Source organism: Rhinatrema bivittatum, chromosome 2 (genome assembly GCF_901001135.1).
Source record: "Rhinatrema bivittatum chromosome 2, aRhiBiv1.1, whole genome shotgun sequence".
In the NCBI taxonomy this organism is placed as follows: Eukaryota; Metazoa; Chordata; class Amphibia; order Gymnophiona; family Rhinatrematidae; genus Rhinatrema; species Rhinatrema bivittatum.
Genome location: NC_042616.1, coordinates 451,857,425 through 451,878,071, shown reverse-complemented (window position 1 = coordinate 451,878,071; position 20,647 = coordinate 451,857,425). Strand labels below are relative to the sequence as shown.

The 20,647-nt window shown below is 46.4% G+C and overlaps 1 protein-coding gene across 9 annotated transcripts in view; it reads right to left on the bottom strand.

Moving 5' to 3' along the window:
• The window catches only part of UBN2 (ubinuclein 2), a 586,373-nt gene that overhangs the window by 316,504 nt on the left and 249,222 nt on the right, over positions 1–20,647 (bottom strand). For all 9 annotated transcript variants that reach the window (XR_003854673.1, XR_003854671.1, XR_003854674.1 and 6 more), the window contains exon 8: positions 15,903–16,016. Coding sequence is in view for 5 of the 9 variants with exons in the window: in XM_029590354.1 (XP_029446214.1) it covers positions 15,903–16,016 (114 nt within the window). In the remaining 4 variants the exon portion in view is untranslated. The remainder of the gene's footprint in view (positions 1–15,902; positions 16,017–20,647) is intronic.

Sequence of the window (20,647 nt, the reverse complement as noted above, 5' to 3'; positions counted from 1 at the left end):
GAAAGTTTGCTTACCGTAAACTATGTTTTCCGCAGATGACAGGATAAATCAGTCATACAGCAACACTGAAATTAAGTTCCTCTCCAAGCTAGAAGAGCTTTGAACTTTGAGCATATGTGGGAGTTTCTGCACAGGTGTTGCCTCAGAGTATCCTCAGTCTGTGTCAAAGCTTAGTAGGAGCATAGTCTACTCTCCAAGAAAGAGGGTAGGAATTTCATGGCTAATTCATTCTGCTATCTACTGGAAACACTATTTATGGTAAGCAAACTTGTTTTTTCTGTTGATAAGCAGGGCTGAATTAGCCATGAACTGTGGAGACTCCCAAGCTGAGAGCTGCAGCAGAGCATTTACTGATAAACCCAGACTAAACTGTGGAGAGGAAGCTATCTTTGTAGTTCATGGTGCAATACTGCCTGTTCCACCACAGTGTCTGAAGTCGCTGGACTATCTAGGCAGTATGTGATATGAATGTATGCACAGATGACCAGGTAGCAGCTTTACAAATATCCTCAATGGGTATTTCCCTGAGATGTACAATTGAGGAAACTGCTGCTCTAACCTGGTGAGCTCTGATCTGGTTGGAGAGATTGAGCTCAGTTGCAGTATAACAATGCTGAATGCAACTTGTAATCCAGTTGGATAATTTGCTATTTATTGAATTTCTATACCATCACTCTGTATTCAATCGTAATGGTTTATAATTATACAATAACAAAAAAACCCCAATCATATAATCATGTAAAATTATAAAAATAAATAAATACAATAAAAGAATTAAAAGATAAGCTCCTTTTAGTTATGGCGAGGCCCAGTCTGTTCGGATCATATGATATGAACAGTTCAGATGATTTTCTATGTGACTGCGAGCGTCGTTTATAGTAAGCCAGAGTTCTTATGCAGTGCTTTTTCTGCATCATGAGCATGAGAACATGGAAAGAAAGTAGGTAGTACAATTGACTGTTTCAAATAGAACATGGATACCACTTTCAGTAAGAATTTGGGATGTGTTCTCAGTACTACCTTATTATGGAAGAATTGTATGTATCGAGAGTAGTAAATTAGAACTTGAAGTTCACTCATATGTCACATAGAAATGACTGCTACCAAGACAATGACCTTCCATGTTAGATATTTGAGAGAGATACAACCTAGAGGCTCAAAGAGTGATTGCATCAGTTCTGAGAGAACCAAATTAAGGTCCCAGGGTACCTAAAGTTTACAAATTGATGGATATATTTATAAAAGGCCCTTCATAAATCTGGAAATAAGCAGATGCTTGGACATTGATACCCTGTTTTCTGAGGAATAAGCTGCACATGCACTGATACTATAGGGAGTCCAGATTGCGATAAAAAATGGATGTACGACAATAGTTGCTGTGGTTCACACATAAATGGATCAATGTTGAAACAAAATACACTAGTTAGAATATCATTGACAGTGAAAAGAGTAGCTACATCTTGTGGATTGTTTTCTTGCTGCTATCACAACATTCTGAATCTGTTACGGCTGGGCCCAAGGTTCTAAGATTGCGCACTCAACCCATAAATGAAGGTCCCTACCCAAGTGGTAGAAAGTCAGAAAGAAAATATCAATCTGGGCTGACTGGATGGGCCACTATTTATGCATGTTTTATGGAATCCACCTTGAACTGTGGAATGTGCATAATACAAGTCTCAAATAAATATAGGCAAAAGCAAAAACAACCCAACTGCACAGACAGCCATCTTTCCCCTTGTGTCTAACTTATTTGTCAAATGCAATATGAAAGGGTACTTCCACATTCTCATCACTGAATTTGAAAGGAAAGTTTGCACTGCCACCATATCCTTAGTACATCGAGATGTTTCAGGAATCTAGAAGTGGTACCCTAGGATTTTCTAATATTTGCATATCAACAAGATAGTCTTTGCTATCTTTATAATAAAGAAAATGAAAAAAAATGTCAGATAATGATTCACAGCTGGCTCAGCAGATGGGTCTGAAAGGAGGCCTAAATCAGAGCTCTGGCTTCTCTGCCTCCTAGTTGCTCCTCAACTAGGAGTCCTCCTAGTTGCTCCTCAACTAGGACGACTGGAATTTGGGGAGATCCCAGCCTGGAAGCAGACAACCCTCACCTCCAAGATCTGACACATTGGCTACAGAATAAAATTGCCTGAAATTAAGACTTGATAGCCATTTGTGTGACTCATTGCACCTAGTAGACCCTAACAAAGTTTGTATCATGACTAGCAAAGAAGGCTGTACCTTCAAACATATTTTGCTTGCAAGATGAGGATTGGAGAAAGGAGCCATAGGATGATTGCTTGGACATGAATATGGGAATCCTTTGAACAACAGAGTATGCTCAACTGTGCCAATGTTGCAGCTCTATAGATCGCTTGCTTAACCTGTTCCTGTAAAATTCAGGGAATGCAATTGAGCTAATTCAATGACAGCAAAGGCCTATTAAAGTATGGATATCCACAAAGCTGGTGGTTCAAATCCAACCTGGAAGAAAAGCATCATCTTGATGAGGCAGGAAGCAATCCTGTAGGCTAGAACCTGCCTTTAAAGTGATGTAGTATCCTCATGCACAGAGGATAGGTTGCCAGGGACACATGCCCATGAGGGAAGGGTTAGGACAGCTGTTGTAGTTGGTGATTCAATTATTAGGAAGGTTGTTAGCTGAGTGGCTGCTGGACATAAGCATCACTTGGTAACTTGCCTGCCTGGTGTGAAGGTGGTGGACCTCACGCATCACAGATAGGATTTTAGATGGTGCTGAGGAGGAGCTGGCTGTCTTGGTAGATATAGGTATCAATGACATAGGAAAAAGTGTAGGAGGGAGGTTTTAGAAACCAAATTTATAAATGTAGGTAGAAAGTTGAAATCCAGAACCACCAGAGTAGCAGTCTCAGAAGTGCTCCCCGTTCCACATGCAGGACCCCCAGAGGCAGGCAGAGCTCTGGAGTCTCAATGCATGGATGAGACAATGTTCCAGAGAAGAGGGTTTTAATTTGTTAGGAACTGGGCAACATTTTGGGTAGGGTGGGGGCCTTTTCCGAAAGGATGGGCTCCACCTTAACCAGAGTGGAACCAAACCTTTGGCGCTAACCTTTAAAAAAGAGATAGCGCTGCTTTTAAACTAGATGGGGGAAAGCCAATAGCTGCTCAGAAGCGCATGGTTCGGAACAATGTACCTTTGAAGGATACTAAGAGAACATGGAAATTAGGGCATCCCAGTAGAGAGGTTGCAATAAATGCCAAAATGGATCTTGCCAACTGATGAGCAGGCTCTTAATATAAATAAAAAAAAACCTTTGAAATGTCTGTATACACATGCTAGAAGCCTAAAAAAATAAGATGTGAAAGTTAGAGTGTATAGCACTGGATGGAAAGGTAAATATAATTGGCATCTCAGAGAGCTGATGGTAGGAGGATAACCAATGGGACACTGATACCAGGGTACAAATTATATTGAAATTACAGTTTGGATCAAATTGGCACTATATGTGAAAGGAGAGCACAGAGAAACCGGACAAAAATTCTGCAGGAAACAAAACTCAATGCTGAATCTTTATGGATATAAATTCCAGGTGAAAAGGAGAACAAAACAGTGGGGGGATATTTATCATCTCTCTGGCCAAAATGAGCAAACAATGAAATACTAAAAGAAATTAGGGAAGCTAATAAAATCAGTAACACAATAAAGGGTAATGTTGGGATTACTACCTGATAATCCCCTTTTCCTTAGTGTAGACAGATGGACTCAGCACAAATGAGGTTTCCACAAAGGTACAGGCCACTTCAGTGGCCTGTACCTTTGTGGAACCTCATTTGTACTGAGTCCATCTGGCTACACGCCAGGAAATTTCAATTACCCCAGTATTGACTGGGCATATGTCACATCAGGACATTCTTGACAGGTAAAGTTCCTAGTTGAAATAAATGACTGCTTCATGATGCAACTTGTACAAGAACCAACAAGAGGGGAAACTATTTTAGACCTAGTCCTTAGAGCAACTGTGAGGTTAACAGTGTTGGAGTCACTTGGCAATAGTGATCAAATATGACTTAACTGGAGGGAGGGCACTAAAGAAATCTTCCGTGCCAGCATTTAACTTTGAAAAAGGTAACTATGATAAAATGAGGAAAAATGGTTAGGAAAAAACTGAAAGGAGCAACTACAAAGGTTAAGAGTTTAGATCAGGCATGGACATTGTTTAAAAATACAATCTTGAAAGCCCAGACCAAATGTATTCCATGCATTAGAAAAGGTGGAAGTCTAAATGACTACCAGCATGGATAAAAGGTGAGATGAGAGAGACTATAATAGCTAAATGAAAAAGGGATCTGAATGAAGAAAAGAGGAAACAGCATAAGCACTAGCAAGTTAGATGCAAAGCACTGATAAGGGAGGCAAAGAGAGAATTTGAAAAGAAGTTTGCTGTGGAAGCAAGATCTCAAAAACCTTTTAGGTACATTTGAGGTAAAAAGTCAGGAGGAAGTCAGTTGGACCATTAGATGATCAAGGGGTAAAAGCTGCACTTAGGGATGACAAGGCCATAGCAGAGACTAAATCAATTCTTTGCTTCAGTATTCTTTTAAGATGAAATGAGAGATATCCATGCCAGAAATGATATTCAAGGTGATGATTCAGAGGAAATGAAACAAATCACAGTGAACCTCAAAGATGTACTAGGGCAAATTGATAAACTAAAGAGTAGCAAATCACCTGGACCAATGGTATACATCCCAGAATGCTGAGAAATGAAATTGCAGACCTGCTACTGGAAATTTGTAAGCTATCATTAACATCGTCTATGGTACCTGAAGCCTGGAGAGTTGCCAATGTAACAATTTTTTATTTTTATTTTTTTTTAAAGGATCAAGAAATGATCCAGGAAACTACAGACCAGTGAGTCTGATGTCCGTGCTAGGCAAAATGGTAGAAACTATCAAACAAAAGTGCTGAACATATAGAAAAGTATAGTTTAATGGGACCAAGCCAACATAGATTTAGCCAACGAAAGACTTGCCTCAAAATCTGCTACATTTTTTGAGGGTGTAAAACATGTGGATAAAGGTGAGATGTACCCTTCTTCCAATTTTTGAAGGATTTTTTTTGGCTAAAATAGCCTCTTTTACCTCACCTTTTAACTATGATAATAGATTTCCCTTCCTTCCACCTTTCTTAATGCGTGGAATACATCTGATCTGTACTCCTTGTTTTATTGTAACTTCAGCGTTTCTCTTCACTTGTTACAGTTTTAATTTCATTTTATACCCCCTGTTAACTGTAAACCACCATGATGTGATTTTTATCATGAATGCCGGTATAGAAAAACTCTAAATAAATAAATAAGATTGTATTTTTAAACAATGTCCATGCCTGTTGTACACTTTTAACCTTTGTACCTGCTCCTTTCAGTTTTTTTCTATTTCCCTCACTTTTTCCAAATTTCCCTTTTGAAAATTTAGTGTTAGATCTATAGATTTACATAGTCCCTCTTCCAGTCATTAGTTCAAATTTGATAGTTATAATCATTATTGCCAAGGTTGGGATGCCCCAGCCTGCCCTGATCTTGCATTATGAGATCTGGGGAAGTCCCCAGACTGATCGGATTCCGAAAGGACAGCTCCCGAAGGAGTGGAAACCAGACCTGCCTCGGCTAATGAGGAGCTATGAAGATCACAGTCCCTCTTATCCTCTCGAAGCTTCAGGAGAGTCTTCGTCATCAACAGAATCAGAGGATACGCATACAGAATACCCTTGACCCAATGGCAGCAAATCATCCGAGGCAGGTTTGCTGCCTGACCTGTATGGGAAGCAGAACTGAGTCACTTTCCTGTTGCAGCTGATGTGAACAAATCCATATCTGGGCTTACCCAGAAGTGGAAGAGCCGGTTCACAACCCCCTGGTACAGGGAACAATCGTGGGGTCTGAGGGCTCGACTCAGTCTGTCTACTACCACATACTCCGTTCTGACCAGATACATGTCCCAGAGCACCATCCCATGGGACAGAGCTCATGACCAGATCTGGACTATTTCCTGACATAGGAAGTATGACCCTGTGCCTCCCTCCTTGTTGTCATACATTGCTACTTGGTTGCCTGTTTGGATATCATACCTGATCACCCGAAGCTCCAGGAAGTTGATTTGGCATTATGCTTCCTGGGCTGATGTACTAATGGCTCCCAAAACAGCACAGAGGAAAATCTGGCAAGACACTCAATAGATACCCCTTGACGGACAATCAATGGACAGAACCCAATGGTCTGAAGTTACACTAGGCCACCGATTTGCAAAGAACCTAGCCTACGCCTGACCGGGGAGTCCAGCGTCTCAGTACGGGTAGCTTGCATATGCTCCCCATTCCGAGTTTTGGCTGGGGCGCCAGTTGGGGCTTAGGAACTCGTTGCTTGCCTGGGTTGGCCGCAGGAGTTCAGAGGATAGTACTTCCTCTGGTGGTAGAAAGACCTCCTCTGACTCTACCTCGTAGACCTCCTGGCTGAGGAGGGCGGGTCAGAGTGCTGGCAGAGAGATGATGGAGGGTCTCTTGGTGGTCCCGTTACTGGTCCACCATGTCCCTTACCCTGTCTCTGAAGAGATTCTCTCCTGTGTACAGCAAGTCAGCTAGTCTTTCCTGCACCTCCGGTCGGAGATTAGAGGCCCACAGCCATGCCATCCTGCAGGCGCCAATTCCCACTGCAGAGACTCACTGCCATCTTGAAAACATCGTAGATGGAATGAACCTCGTGTTTTTCACACTCCAAGCCCTGACACACCAGCGAAAGAAAGCTGTCTTGCTGCTACTGAGGCAGTCGCTCTGCTACCTCTTGCACCTGCTTCCAGAGGTTGCAAGAGTATTTGCTCATATGGAGCTGGTACGAGACTATGCGGGCAATGAGCATTGCAACCTGAAACACCTTCTTCCCAAGAGCATCTATCGCCCCTGTGATCCTTCCCCAGGGGTGCCGAGGCATTGGTCTGATAGAGTCTGGCCTTCTTGAAAATGTAACATCCAAGGTAAAAAAAAAGACAAAAATATTGAAAAAAAACTACCTTTAAAGCAGAGAAGAGAATGCTGTGGGGAAAGCCAAGATTGAGAGACCCGCCCCCTCCCCCGACGTCATCACAAACAGAGCTGGACCGTTGAAAGGCACCAAGCCAGCAGGCGCTAATGAAGGGGAGGGCTACCCACCAGTGCTGAACACCTTGTAACATCCAAGGTAAAAAAAAAAAAAGACAAAACAATTGAAAAAAACTACCTTTGAAGCTGAGAGGAGAATGCTGTGAGGAAAGCCATGATTGAGAGACCCGCCCCCTCCCCCGACTTCATCACAAACTGAGCTGGACTGTTGAAAGGCACCAAGCCAGCAGGTGCTGCGCGCTGTGCGTCGCACGCCGAAAGGGCGCAACAAAGGGGCACTCCCCTTTGTGCACCCCTTCGTGCAACTCTTAATGTTAACCTTTCCCATGTTTTTATCTCCCTTGTTAACAATTTCCATGTTTATTATTGTTCAATGTATTGACAAAGGAAATGCTTGATTTCCTGCATTTTTTGTTGGAATGTAAACCGATGTGTAAAATCGAACACCGGTATATAAAAATAAATAAATAAATTCGACCACTGCCGATTAGTGTGCCAGTTTCGAATCTGGTAGCCTGTTGGACTAGGTAAAACCCATCCACTTTCCTGTTCAGAGAAACTGTGAGGGGTGCTCCCAAATCCTCAACAGCAATTCCTTAAAGATATCATGTACCGGGTCCATCACGATCTCTTTAGGAGCCTCCACAAACTGGAGGATTTTCAGCATCTTGTGCCTGGCATCCTCCTCAGTAATCAACTGAAATGGGATGGCCTCCGCCACTGCCCTCACAAAACCTGCGAAGGTCAGGTCTTCAGGTGGTTACCTCCTTCGTTCCTCCGGAGGAGATGGTTCTGAGGGGAGACCTTCCAAGCTCTCTGAGAAGGATTCGGCAGTATCCATCTCCCTGAGGTCATATGGGGCCTCATCCTCACTGTAATCCACAGGGGACGGTGCACTGGGTGCTTCATCCAGGAGTCTAGGCACCTGTGGCATTGGTGCTGGCCCCAGCAAAGCTGGATGGGGGCTGCAGGCCGCGGTGTCAGTGCTGGCCTCACTGGAGCTTCCCCCTCAGATGAACCGGCAACGACCACCACCACACTGGGGTGAGGGAGCATCGGTATCAGCTGGGATTCGACGGCCCCCCCAAGAACCAGCACCAGTTGGGTTGGTAATACCCCAATAGGCACATCAAGCACTCCAGCAGCAGTTCCAACAGGGAGAGCGTGGGCATCGGTGCCACGTGCTCAATGCCCTGCAGCGCCCAATCAACAACCAGCTGAACTCTGCACTCTAGCTCCTCTTCAAAAGTAACTATAGACCAGTGAGCCTAATTTCAGTGCCGGGAAAAATAGTGGAAACTATCCTCAAGATCAAAATTGTAGAGCATATAGAAAGACATGATTTAATGGAACACAGTCAACACGGATTTACCCAAGGGAAGTTTTGCCTAACAAACCTGCTTCATTTTTTTGAAGGGGTTAATAAACATGTGGATAAAGGTGAACCGGTAGATGTAGTGTATTTGGATTTTCAGAAGGTGTTTGACAAAGTCCCTCATGAGAGGCTTCTACGAAAACTAAAAAGTCATGGGATAGGAGGCGATGTCCTTTCGTGGATGACAAACTGGTTAAAAGACAGGAAACAGAGTAGGACTAAATGGTCAATTTTCTCAGTGGAAAAGAGTAAACAGTGGAGTGCCTCAGGGATCTGTACTTGGACCAGTACTTTTCAATAAATATATAAATGATCTGGAAAGGAATACGATGAGTGAGGTTATCAAATTTGCGGATGATACAAAATTGTTCAGAGTAGTTAAATCACAAGCAGACTGTGATACATTACAGGAGGACCTTGCAAGACTGGAAGATTGAGCATCCAAATGGCAGATGAAATTTAATGTGGACAAGTGCAAGGTGTTGCATATAGGGAAAAATAAGCCTTGCTGTAGTTACACGATGTTAGGTTCCATATTAGGAGCTACCACCCAAGAAAGAGATCTAGGCGTCATAGTAGATAATACATTGAAATCGTCGGCTCAGTGTGCTGCAGCAATCAAAAAAGCAAATAGAATGTTAGGAATTATTAGGAAGGGAATGGTTAATAAAATGGAAAATGTCATAATGCCTCTATATCGCTCCATGGTGAGACCACACCTTGAATACTGTGTACAATTCTGGTCGCCGTATCTCAAAAAAGATATAGTTGCAATGGAGAAGGTACAGAGAAGGGCAACCAAAATGATAAAGGGGATGGAACAGCTCCCCTATGAGGAAAGGCTGAAGAGGTTAGGGCTTTTCAGCTTGGAGAAGAGACGGCTGAGGGGGGATATAATAGAGGTCTTTAAGATCATGAGAGGTCTTGAACGAGTAGATGTGACTCGGTTATTTACACTTTCGAATAATAGAAGGACTAGGGGGCATTCCATGAAGTTAGCAAGTAGCACATTTAAGACTAATCAGAGAAAATTCTCTCTCACTCAACGCACAATAAAGCTCTGAAATTTGTTGCCAGAGGATGTGGTTAGTGCAGTTAGTGTAGCTGGGTTCAAAAAAGGTTTGGATAAGTTTTTGGAAGAGAAGTCCATTAACTGCTATTAATCAAGTTTACTTAGGGAATAGCCACTGCTATTAATTGCATCAGTAGCATGGGATCTTCTTGGTGTTTGGGTAATTGCCAGGTTCTTGTGGCCTGCTTTGGCCTCTGTTGGAAACAGGATGCTGGGCTTGATGGACCCTTGGTCTGACCCAGCATGGCAATTTCTTATGTTCTTATGCTGCAGATGCCAAAATGGACTGGAAGGCAGGAGGGGTGGCCAGGTCTTCCTCAGAACTCAGAGGTGGATCAGCGATTGATACTAGAACCAGTGGAGACCATCACAGGCTCCCGGCATTGATGGAGGATAGGCACTCCTCGCCGCGGGGTCACTTCGGGGGCATCAGTGCAAGCACCGGCATCGACCCAGGTACTGTGCATCAATGCTGACCAGTGCCGATGCTTCCTCAGCTTCCCTTTGTGCTCAGCCCTTTCCTTCCCCGGTGCTGAGGTCGTAGACGACTAACCCGATATCCTCAACCTGGACACCGACCGATGCTGGTCTCTGGCATCCCTATCTGGAGCAGATGGCTACGCCGATGTCAATGGCTCGATGTCCATCAGTATGGCTCCCTGCTCCTTTGGCATCCATGTCACCAATGGCTTAGATTTTCTCGCCCCAAAGAGCTTCTCCATCTTGTCGAGGCGAGCGCAATATCCCTTTGGAGTCATCTGGTCGCAAAGGTGGCACCTCCGGACATCGTGCAATGTCCCCAGGCATAAATTCTCTGAAGTGGGCACCTATAGTTAGATGAACCAGGCTTAAGTTCCCTGGGGGCATCTACAGTTAAACAGTACGCCAAAGTTGGGATGCACAGCGCTGTAAGATGCCTGCCCTGAGAGTTTATGCTGGAAATTAAACCCATGGGTCCAAGATAAAGAAAACACGTATTTCTGATAGCAAAAGTTATTCTATTGCTGTGCCCAGTGTGATAGAAGCAGCAAGACATTACCAACTGGGCACAGCAATAGTACATGGCCACCAGAAATGCGAGTCAAATTTAACTCCTGCTCTGATCCAGGAATTAAATTTTCAGCATTAAGAAAACATGCTATAAAATGTCTGCCCATTAATAGAGAATAGCTAATGCCTTTTACATTGGATTTGCATGCACCCACACCAATTTTACTTCTGTTTTAGTAAACATTTTTTAGGAGTTTAAACCCCTGTTAAATATGAGTTAACTTATCAAGGAAAATTATGTGCTAAAACAGGAGTAAAAACCTGTGTTAACTTTAGCAAGCCTTATTACATTGGCCTCTTAGATAGGTACTTTATATAATTACCTGTGCTATAGCCATGCAAAAATTTTTAAAATGTCATTCCCTGCCTTGACTCTTAATTCCTGTTTGGTTTTTCCTCTCCTTTGTCCTCTTAATCCTTTAAGCTACTCTTTTAAGGTTTTCATCTTTATTTTCTGCCATCCATGCGAGAAAAGCCTGTGCCAACTTATACCAAAAAAGGTAGGATGCATTAATTAAAAAAAAATAACATGCCATAATGAAGAATGAGCAGATTCAAGAACTGATGCCAATATGAGCAGAAAATGCAATGACCAATTGCTATAACCTTTGTTACTGCTGCCTACAAGATTCGTGATTATTGGAAATGCTTGCCTTTTGAACAAAAGGCAGCATGGTCTATGGGATGTCAGATTTTTCAACTGCTAGGTCAACGGTGATTCAGATAGTTACAATAAGAAAAAGGAAACACAAAAGGATAAAATAGGCTATTTACATAAAGATGTCATAAAGCCTTTAATTTCTCCTGTATGCTTGAGATCTTAAGTGAACTAAGCTTAAGTTATGTATACTCTAGTTGTATCCCAAATGTCTTGCGGTGTGGCAGTATAAAAACAAAGCATAGTCAAATTGCAAATGCGGAAGATTCAAATATCAGTGTATTCAAGCGAAAGAAAGTTTTCTTGCCATAAATAATATTTTCTGTAAACAACAGGATGAACTAACCATGATATGTGGGTGACGTCATCTAGTGGCACCAAACAAACTTGTCACTCTGAGCTAGTAGAGCTTTGAGCTCTACTGAGCATGTGTGAGAGTTCCCACGCAGGCATTGCCTCAAGAGCCTCTTCATTTTATATCATAAATAAACATATATAGTAGCTAAGTAGTCAACTCTCCAGGGAGGTGGGCGGGCATCTCATGTCTAATTCAGCCTGCTATCTACGGAAAACACCATTAATGAGCAGCAAACTTGTTTTTTTTCTGTTGATAAGCAAGCTAAATTAGCCATGGTCTGTGGGGAGTCCCATGCTGAAGGTTGCAGCGGAACAATTACTGACAGGTCAATACAGTAAAGTGCGGCCGCGGTTACCCTGCTCCTAACCCACTTTCTACTCACTTTTCGGCCATGTTAGTCCAACCCGCGATACACTATTCCCTTTAACCCATTCTTACCGCCTCTTTAAATCACCGGGTAACCCCTTCCGCCCGCGGCATGTATATTAGATGTAAATGATCGAATTAGCTATTCCCTCCCATACAGTAACACGTGCCCCGACTATCGCTTTTTTACCCTGCTGTTTTGTCGCGCGTTTAACCTGCTAACTTACCGCCTACCCTTACCCCAGCCCCCGCTCACCTGCCCTGGCCGCGACCATGGGTGCTGGTCTCCGCGGCAGCCCCAGTCCTCTCTCCCCTCCTCCCGAAGCAACGAAAGCGGGAAAAAGCGAAAAAGCGAAAAAAAAATCGAAAAAGCGACTATTCCAAAACGAGCTGCTACAATTAGCAGATTTTCATGTTTGCTTTTTTTCAGTTTCCATGTTTGATAAATTAATGGTCCAAAGCATATTGCAGTATCAAATTCCCGTCTGTCTCAACAACACCTACTATTTCTCTTATAATGGGTAGCAAAGAGTTCTCTAAAGCAAGAAGCATATTTCTCAACATAGAAAATGATAGTGAAGAAAGCAAAATCTAAGTTTCACTTAAAAGGTTAAGCGAAAAAAAAAAAAAAGTAGCAACGAAGCCACTTACTTTTCTTGCAGCCCTCCTCCGGAGACTGACATCGGCGGAGACGGACCACGGCTCCCCTGCCTCCCGGAGGCAGCTGCCGGCGAAGATGGATGCCTGCACGGGCGAAAGCGGCCCCTGTGCGTGCAATTGGGCCGCTCAAGGCGTGACGTCACGACGTTTGGCGTCATGGCACGTGACGTCACGTCTTGAGCGGTCAAATTGCATGCACAGGGCCGCTTTCGCCCGTGCAGGCATCCATCTTCGCCGGCGGGGCCGCTTTCGCTGCCGGCTGCCCCCCGGGAGGCAGGGGAGCCGCGGTCCGTCTCCGCCGATGTCCGTCTCTGGAGGAGGGCTGCAAGAAAAGTAAGTCGCTTCGTTGCTTTACACTTTGTCGTTTCACCAGTCCTCTCTCCCCCCCTCCCTGCGCCTTGCTTCAGGAGGAGGGGAGACAGGACTGGCAATCCCGAGCGTAGGAGAACCGTCCACTTCCTGGTACCTGTCATTTCAAATGTCATTTGAAATGACAGATACCAGCGTGTCCATGAAGCGTTAGGCCAGCGCACCCAGGATACTGTATAGCGCTCTATATAGTAAAATGAGTTGCGCGGGCCTAACGCTTCACGGATGCTTCTTGGACGCGGCTTGCATTTGCAAGCTATTTAAATACAGTATCGAGCGGTAGGTGAGCTGGACTGTGCGTACAGCAACCGCGGGTGCGCCCGGCACTAATGCAGCTCTTCCTACTGCTCCTTACTGTATCGGCCTGTGAGTAAGCAACCCAGATTCCTCCATGGAGAGTTGACTACTGTGAGAACAAGTTATGCAAAACTGCTTGCTCCAAGTTACTGCCAGTCCTTGAGAGGTTGTTCAGTCAGTATTGGGACATTAATGTGTGAACTTGTGACCAAACTTCAGCTTTGCAAATATACTTGAAGGGAACTATCCTAAGATGAGCAACAGAAACCAGAGCTCTGAGATAAGGAGGTTCATCCTAGTCTATTATCTGCAATCCTGCTAGAGGTAGCAGTGCTGAACACATTCCTAACCTGATGGAGAATGTACAAAAGGTGACTGACATCAATGTTCCATGTAACCAATAAATGAGAAGCCTGGTGACGTGACAGCTCTTTTCTTATACCAGATGAAATCACTTTTATAATCAAAAGTCTGAAGGGCTCTTTCTCCTTCATGGACACATAGCAGAGCGTTTGATATCTCAGTCCCCTTGAGGGGTCCTTAATATTTCTATAAAGGTCTTCCCTTTTGATATTCATACAGCATTAGCAAGCAGTTTACCCATTTTGTTACCAAAACAGAAAAATAGGTTACAATTCTCTGAGCACCGATGTTGTGTCCTTTTGGTGAACACACATATTCAAGGTATTAAGGGTAGAGAAATACTCAGATCTAGGGGCCACAGACAAATTCCGAATCATTTGGTCTTTGGCTAGTTTCAGTTTGGCCTCCAACTCTAAAATCATTTTATTTAGTTTTGTGTTTCTTCCTTTTATGAACATCTATATACCACAGTCAGACCAGGCGGTGGCTCCAGAAGAGAGCTTTTTTCAAAGACTCTGCTTGCCTAGTATCTCAGATACTCAACTTGAATTTGTTGCCAGAGGATGTGGTTAAGTGCAGCTAGTGTAGCTGGGTTCAAAAAAGGTTTGGATAAGTTCTTGGAGAAGTCCATTAACTGCTATTAATCAAGTTTATTTAGGGAATAGCCACTGCTATTAATTGCATCAGTAGCATGGGATCTTCTTAGTGTTTGGGTAATTGCCAGGTTCTTGTGGCCTGGATTGGCCTCTGTTGGAAACAGGATGCTGGGCTTGATGGACCCTTGGTCTGACCCAGCATGGCAATTTCTTATGTTCTTAATAGGCCCATACAGGCCTTTGAAATCAATGTTATCTCATCTAGTAAATCCGGTAAAGCCCCAGGACCGGATGATTTTCCTACGATTATAAAATCTTAAAAGATTTCATTATAGTCCCGCTACAGGCTTCATTTCATGAGGCCCTATGTAGTGGTCACTTTCCAAAAGACTTTAATGCTGCACACATCACAGTCCTACTTAAACCGGATATCGGTGGGGATCGCCTTGGGTTCTCGGGTAGAGGGGGGAGTTGAAGGCTCCTCTACCCATGTCCTCTTCGCAATCGGCTCGATAACCACTGAGGCTGATGCTGTGTTGGTACCGGCACCGGGAGTCGACTCGCATCTGTTTCCCTCCGTGCTCAGTCCGGTGTTTCCTCAGCACAGAGGTAGATTATGTAGATGCCTTAGACGGAGTTGGTAACGGTCACCGCTGCCCTGGTGCTCCTGGCGAGGTTCGATAACTAATTTTTTCGATATTCCTGCCGGTGACGATTGGGTGGACGTCGATGGAGTCAACTTGATTTTGAATAGTCTCTCCATCTTGTCGAGGCGAGCCTGCCTACCCTTCGGAGTCATCTGGGCACAACTTGGGCAGTTAGGCACATCGTGTGATGAGCCGAGGCACAGCACACAGACATCGTGCGGGTCGGTGATTGGCATGGTTGGGGCCCTCCGGACATTTTCTGAAACCTGTTGCCATAATGACAAAGGTTGAGGTCCCGAAAACGGTCGACGGCCTGCGGACACGGAAAAAGATGAGAGCGGGAATCGACCGGGAATAGTGATTTTTACTCACCGAACGATGGGAAAAAATATCCCGATGGGAGACCCCATGACGGAATCTTTTTCTAAAGTAAATTTTAGGATTTTTCCGTGAAAAAATGTGTGTGAGAATTCTCACAGAGTTCCTAACTGCAAGGCAAACTGCAGCACTGAAAAAAAAGACTGAAGGGAGACCCCCCCGTGGCTGCAGGGATCATGGAATGCTGGGTATGCTCAGTGTGCCAGTCAAAAGTTCTAGAAACTTTGACAGAAAAGTTTGCCATGATAGGGCTTCATCCAGTAACGTCACCCACATGTGAGGACTACCATCCTGCTTGTCCTGGGAGAAACTCAGTTTCTCCATCTTTTGTGGCTGTTCAAGCCTGGGCATGCCACAAAGGTGATATGCTCAGGTTTGAGGTGGGAGGGAAGGCAATTGTGACTGCCTTGGTGAGCCTTGTTGGCCAGAGTGGTACTTTGAGGTAGTGCCCAACTACCCCCTTAGTCTTCTGGCAAGGTGGTTTAAAGATGTAGAATGAAAAAGGGATAAGGCAAGTAAAAGCATATAATTGCAACACTTTCTGGCATACTTCATAAGATGGTTACATTACATACCTGACCGTTTCATCCCAACAGAATTTCTTTCTTGGTCCCATGACTCTCTTGCCCGGTTTCTCATCATCATCATCCTCAGATCCATTCTTTTCCCGTTCCTCATCAGCCTGCAGCCTAAATACAAACCAAAGAAATTATACCATGTATGTAACTGAAAGAACTCAGTCCCATACACTCATTCCTCTCGTTGGTTGAAAAACTATTTCAAATATAACCCTGTTCACAAGGCTGTGCTAAATTATATATGAAAATTATTCCTTACCTGCTAATTTTCGTTCCTGTAGTACCATGGATCATTCCAGACGGTGGGTTATGTCCCCCATCCAGCAGATGGAGTCAGAACAAAAATTCTCAGGGGAAGTCCCATATAACCACGCCTCCCCTGCCTCAATTCTCAATAAACAGACTATCAAAGCCACAAGAGAAGAGATGAGAAGAACAGAGGGATCAAGTTAACGAACAGAAACACCTCCGGGCCAAAGTGCCCAGAAACTAGTTTTGGAATTAACTGACCGTAAACGGTGAACCTTGCAAACAGTACTGCGCGGAAGAACAGACCCGCAGTACAAGAAGTACAGAAAATAAAGGTGTTAGAGACAGGTAAGCAGGGATGTCCCACAACAAACAACCCCCAAGCCTAGGGAGGGTGTCTGGAATGATCCATGTTACTACAGGAATGAAAATTAGCAGGTAAGGAATAATTTTCATTTCGCTGTACGTACCAGGATCATTCCAGACGGTGGGATGTACCAAAGCTTTCCCATCATGGGTGGGCCATGGACAGCCCTGCCCGAATGACCATGTCTCCCAGATGACCGTCAGAAGGCGCCCGGACATCCAGGTGATAATGCCTCGTAAAAGTGTGAATTGACTTCCAAGTGGCCGCCCTACAGATTTCCTGAACTGGCACGGAGGAAACCTCAGCCCAGGAAGTTGCCTGGGCACGGAGAGAATGCGCCTTGAGCACCAACGGTGGAGACTTACCTGTACCTAGATATGCCGCCATAATCGCTCCCTTCAACCAGCGATCAATGGACTGCTTCGAGGCCATACACCCTCTCCGTGGTCCCGACCAAAGGACAAACAAATGATCGGAGAGCCTGAACTCATTAGTAATCTCCAGGTAGTGCATCAAAACGCGTCATACATCTAGCTTGTGCAGATCACCCGACTCCGTAGAGGAAAAGGATGGGAGTTCCACAGACTGCTTGATATGGAACCCCGAGACTACCTTAGGTAAGAATGAAGGAACCGTGTGCAAAGAAACGCCACCCGGCAAAAAGTGGAGGTATGGCTCTCGGCAGGAGAGAGCCTGTAACTCCGAAATCCGTCTTGCTGAGCTGATTGCCATCAGGAAGACTGTCTTGAGAGTAACATCCTTGATGGTGGCGGAACGCGACGGTTCAAAAGGTGAACTGCAGAGGGCCCGGAGCACCAGATTCAAGTTCCAAGATGGACAGGGTGGACGAATTGGGGGCTTCAGGTGCCTCACCCCCTTCAGAAAATGCAGGATATCCGGATGGGAGGACAGAAGGTTTCCGTCTGAACTCTGCAGGAAGGCTCCCAGAGCCGCCACCCGAACTCGGAGAGAATTATAGGCCAGACCCAATTTCAGGCCCGCCTGTAGAAAAGAAAGAATCTGTGCCACCGAAGCCTGTGGTGCCGGAATGGCTTTCGAACCGCACCACTCCTCAAAAACCTTCCACACCCGAACATACGTAACCGATGTGGACGTCTTGCGCGCCCGTAGCAGAGTGGATATGACAGACTCAGGGTAACTGCGACGCCTCAGCTTGCACCTTTCAAAAGCCAGGCCGCAAGACAGAAGTGATCTGCCGCTGGAAAAAATATTGGACCCTGACGCAGGAGTCGTGGCAGGTGACCGAGATGGAGCGGGTCGCCCACCGCTAACTGGAGAAGATCCGCGAACCATGGCCGCCGGGGCCATTCCGGGGCCACGAGTATCACTGGACCCTGATGAGCTTCTATTCTTCGAATAACCTTTCCCACCAGTGGCCACGGTGGGAAGACATACAGTAGACACTGTCGTGGCCATGGAAGTACCAGCGCGTCGACTCCTTCCGCTCCGTGCTCCCTTCTTCGACTGAAGAAGCGAGCGGCCTTTGCATTCCTGGACGTTGCCATGAGATCCAAATGCGGAGTTCCCCAGCGCTTGACTATCAGCCTCATTGCCTCTTCCGAGAGTTCCCACTCTCCTGGATCCAAGTGCTGCCGGCTGAGGAAGTCCGCCTGAACGTTGTAGACTCCCGCTATGTGGGAAGCTGCCAGACGCAGAAGGTGGAGCTCCGCCCATTCCATCGGCCTGTCTATCTCCAACGACACCAGCCGACTCCTTGTGCCCCCCTGCCGGTTGATGTCTGCCACCGTGGTGGCGTTGTCCGACAGTACACGGACTGCCCGGTGGTGCACCAAGTGTAGGAATCCCTGAAGAGCGAGCCGAACGGCCCTGGCCTCCAACCTGTTGATGGGCCAGGTCGACTGTTCCTCCGACCACTGGCCCTGAATCGAGGCGTCCTGGCAGACCGCTCCCCAGCCGGATAGACTGGCGTCTGTGGTCACTATCATCCAGTCTGGAGGCTCCAGGGACACTCCTTGTGCCAGCCGATGGGGATCCAACCACCAGTCGAGACTGTGCCTTGCAAAGTCTGGAACTGGAAGGACCGCCTGATAATCCCGGGACACCGGCTTCCAACGGGAAAGCAATGCTCTCTGAAGGGGACGAAGGTGGGCAAAGGCACACGGAACTAGGTCGATGGTGGAGGCCATGGTTCCCAGAACCTGAAGATAGTCCCACGCAAGCCCTACGCGAGGATCTACTCACCTAGGGCTTGCGCTCTCTCTGCGCTGAGAAAAACCATGGCTGTTCTCGTGTCGAAATGAGCTCCCAGAAAATCCAGTGTCTGAGATGGATGTAGCCTGCTCTTTGCAAAGTTGATGATCCACCCCAGAGTTTGGAGGAGCTGGATTACCCTGTCGACCGCCTGAATCCCCTGTGCCTGCGACTTTGCCCTGATGAGCCAATCGTCCAGGTAAGGATGTACCAGGATGCCTTCCCTCCTGAGCACAGCCGCCACTACCACCATGATCTTCGTGAAAACCCGTGGGGCCGTGGCCAACCCAAACGGTAGCGCCCGGAACTGGAAATGCTGACCCAAGATCTTGAAATGGAGATACCGTTGGTGAGACTGATGGATCGGAATATGTGGGTATGCTTCCGTAAGATCCAACAAGGCCAAAAACTCCCCCGGAGGTACCGCCGCCAGTACCGAGCGGAGCGTTTCCATGCAGAAACGAGGGACCCTGAGAGTATGGTTGACGGTCTTGAGATCCAAAATGGGTCGGAAGGTCCTTTCCTTCTTGGGCACTACGAAGTAAATGGAATAGTGGCCCCGTCCCAACTCGGAGGCCGGTACCGGCACTATGGCTCCCAAAGCTCGGAGACTATCCAGGGTCTGTCGTACAGCCTGGCGTTTTATGAGGGACCCGCAGGGAGAGAAGAGAAACCTGTCTGGTGGCGTGTATACAAAATCCAACACGTAGCCTTATCTTAGAATACTTAGGACCCATTGGTCTGAGGTTATTTGGACCCACGCCTCGTAGAAGAGCGAAAGTCGACCCCCCAGCCGGGGAATCGTCCTGTGGGTCCTCCTGGCATCACTGCAATGACTTCGTGGAGATGCCCGTACTGTGGCCATCCTTACCGGGCAGACGACCTCGAAAGGACCGATTCCAAGTATGCGAGCGCGATGAAGGAGCCTGAGGCGGCTGTTGCCTCGAAGGGCGAGCCTTACGTTGATTGCGATACCGGTTCCTGCTAGTACTGAACGATCTGTAAGAGTGCGGTCGGTCCTCCGGTAACTTGTGAACCGCATTTTCGTTGAGTGTCTTAATGATCTGATCCAGGTCTTCCCCAAACAGGAATTTGCCCTTGAAAGGGAGAGACCCCAGTCGGGTCTTGGAGGAAGCATCCGCTGACCAGTTCCTTAACCAAAGTAGATGGCGCGCAGACACCGCTGCCACCATGGCTCGTGCTTGAACTCTGATAAGATCATATAGGGCATCCGCTCCATATGCGACCACGGCCTCCAACCTGTCCGCCTGCTGGGCCTCGGCATCTGGAAGGTTCTGAGACGTGAGCAGCTGTTGCACCCACCTAAGCCCTGCACGCTGAGCTAGCGAACTGCAAATAGCCGCCCGCATGCCCAGGGCGGAGACCTCGAACACCCGCTTCAGGAACACTTCTAACTTCCTATCCTGAAGATCCTTCAAGGCTGTCCCCCCGGTGACGGGGATGGTCATGTGCTTTGTCACCGCTGACACCGCCGAATCCACTGCGGGAACTCTGAGCAGCTCCAAGAAATCCGTTGGCAGAGGATACAGTTTCTCCATGGCTCTACCCACCCTGAGATTGGCCTCTGGGGTGTCCCACTCTCGGGCAATTAGTTGTAGAATATTGTGATGGGTGGGAAAGGCCTTTGCCAGCGGCCGAAGGCCCGCAAGTAGCGGATCCCCCTTCTTGACATTCGGATCTGGGGCCACCGGATCCGGAGGAGGATCAATATCCATCTCCTGCAGGATGTGGGGTATGAGCTCCTCTAATTCCCCCGCCTGAAAAATACGTAGGACTCTGGGATCATCTCCCTTGACCTGAGCTGTCAAGGAGGGGTCTTCGGTGAGCTGATCTAGGAGAGGATCTCCTCCTCCTCCCCCTGCTGGATGCGGCG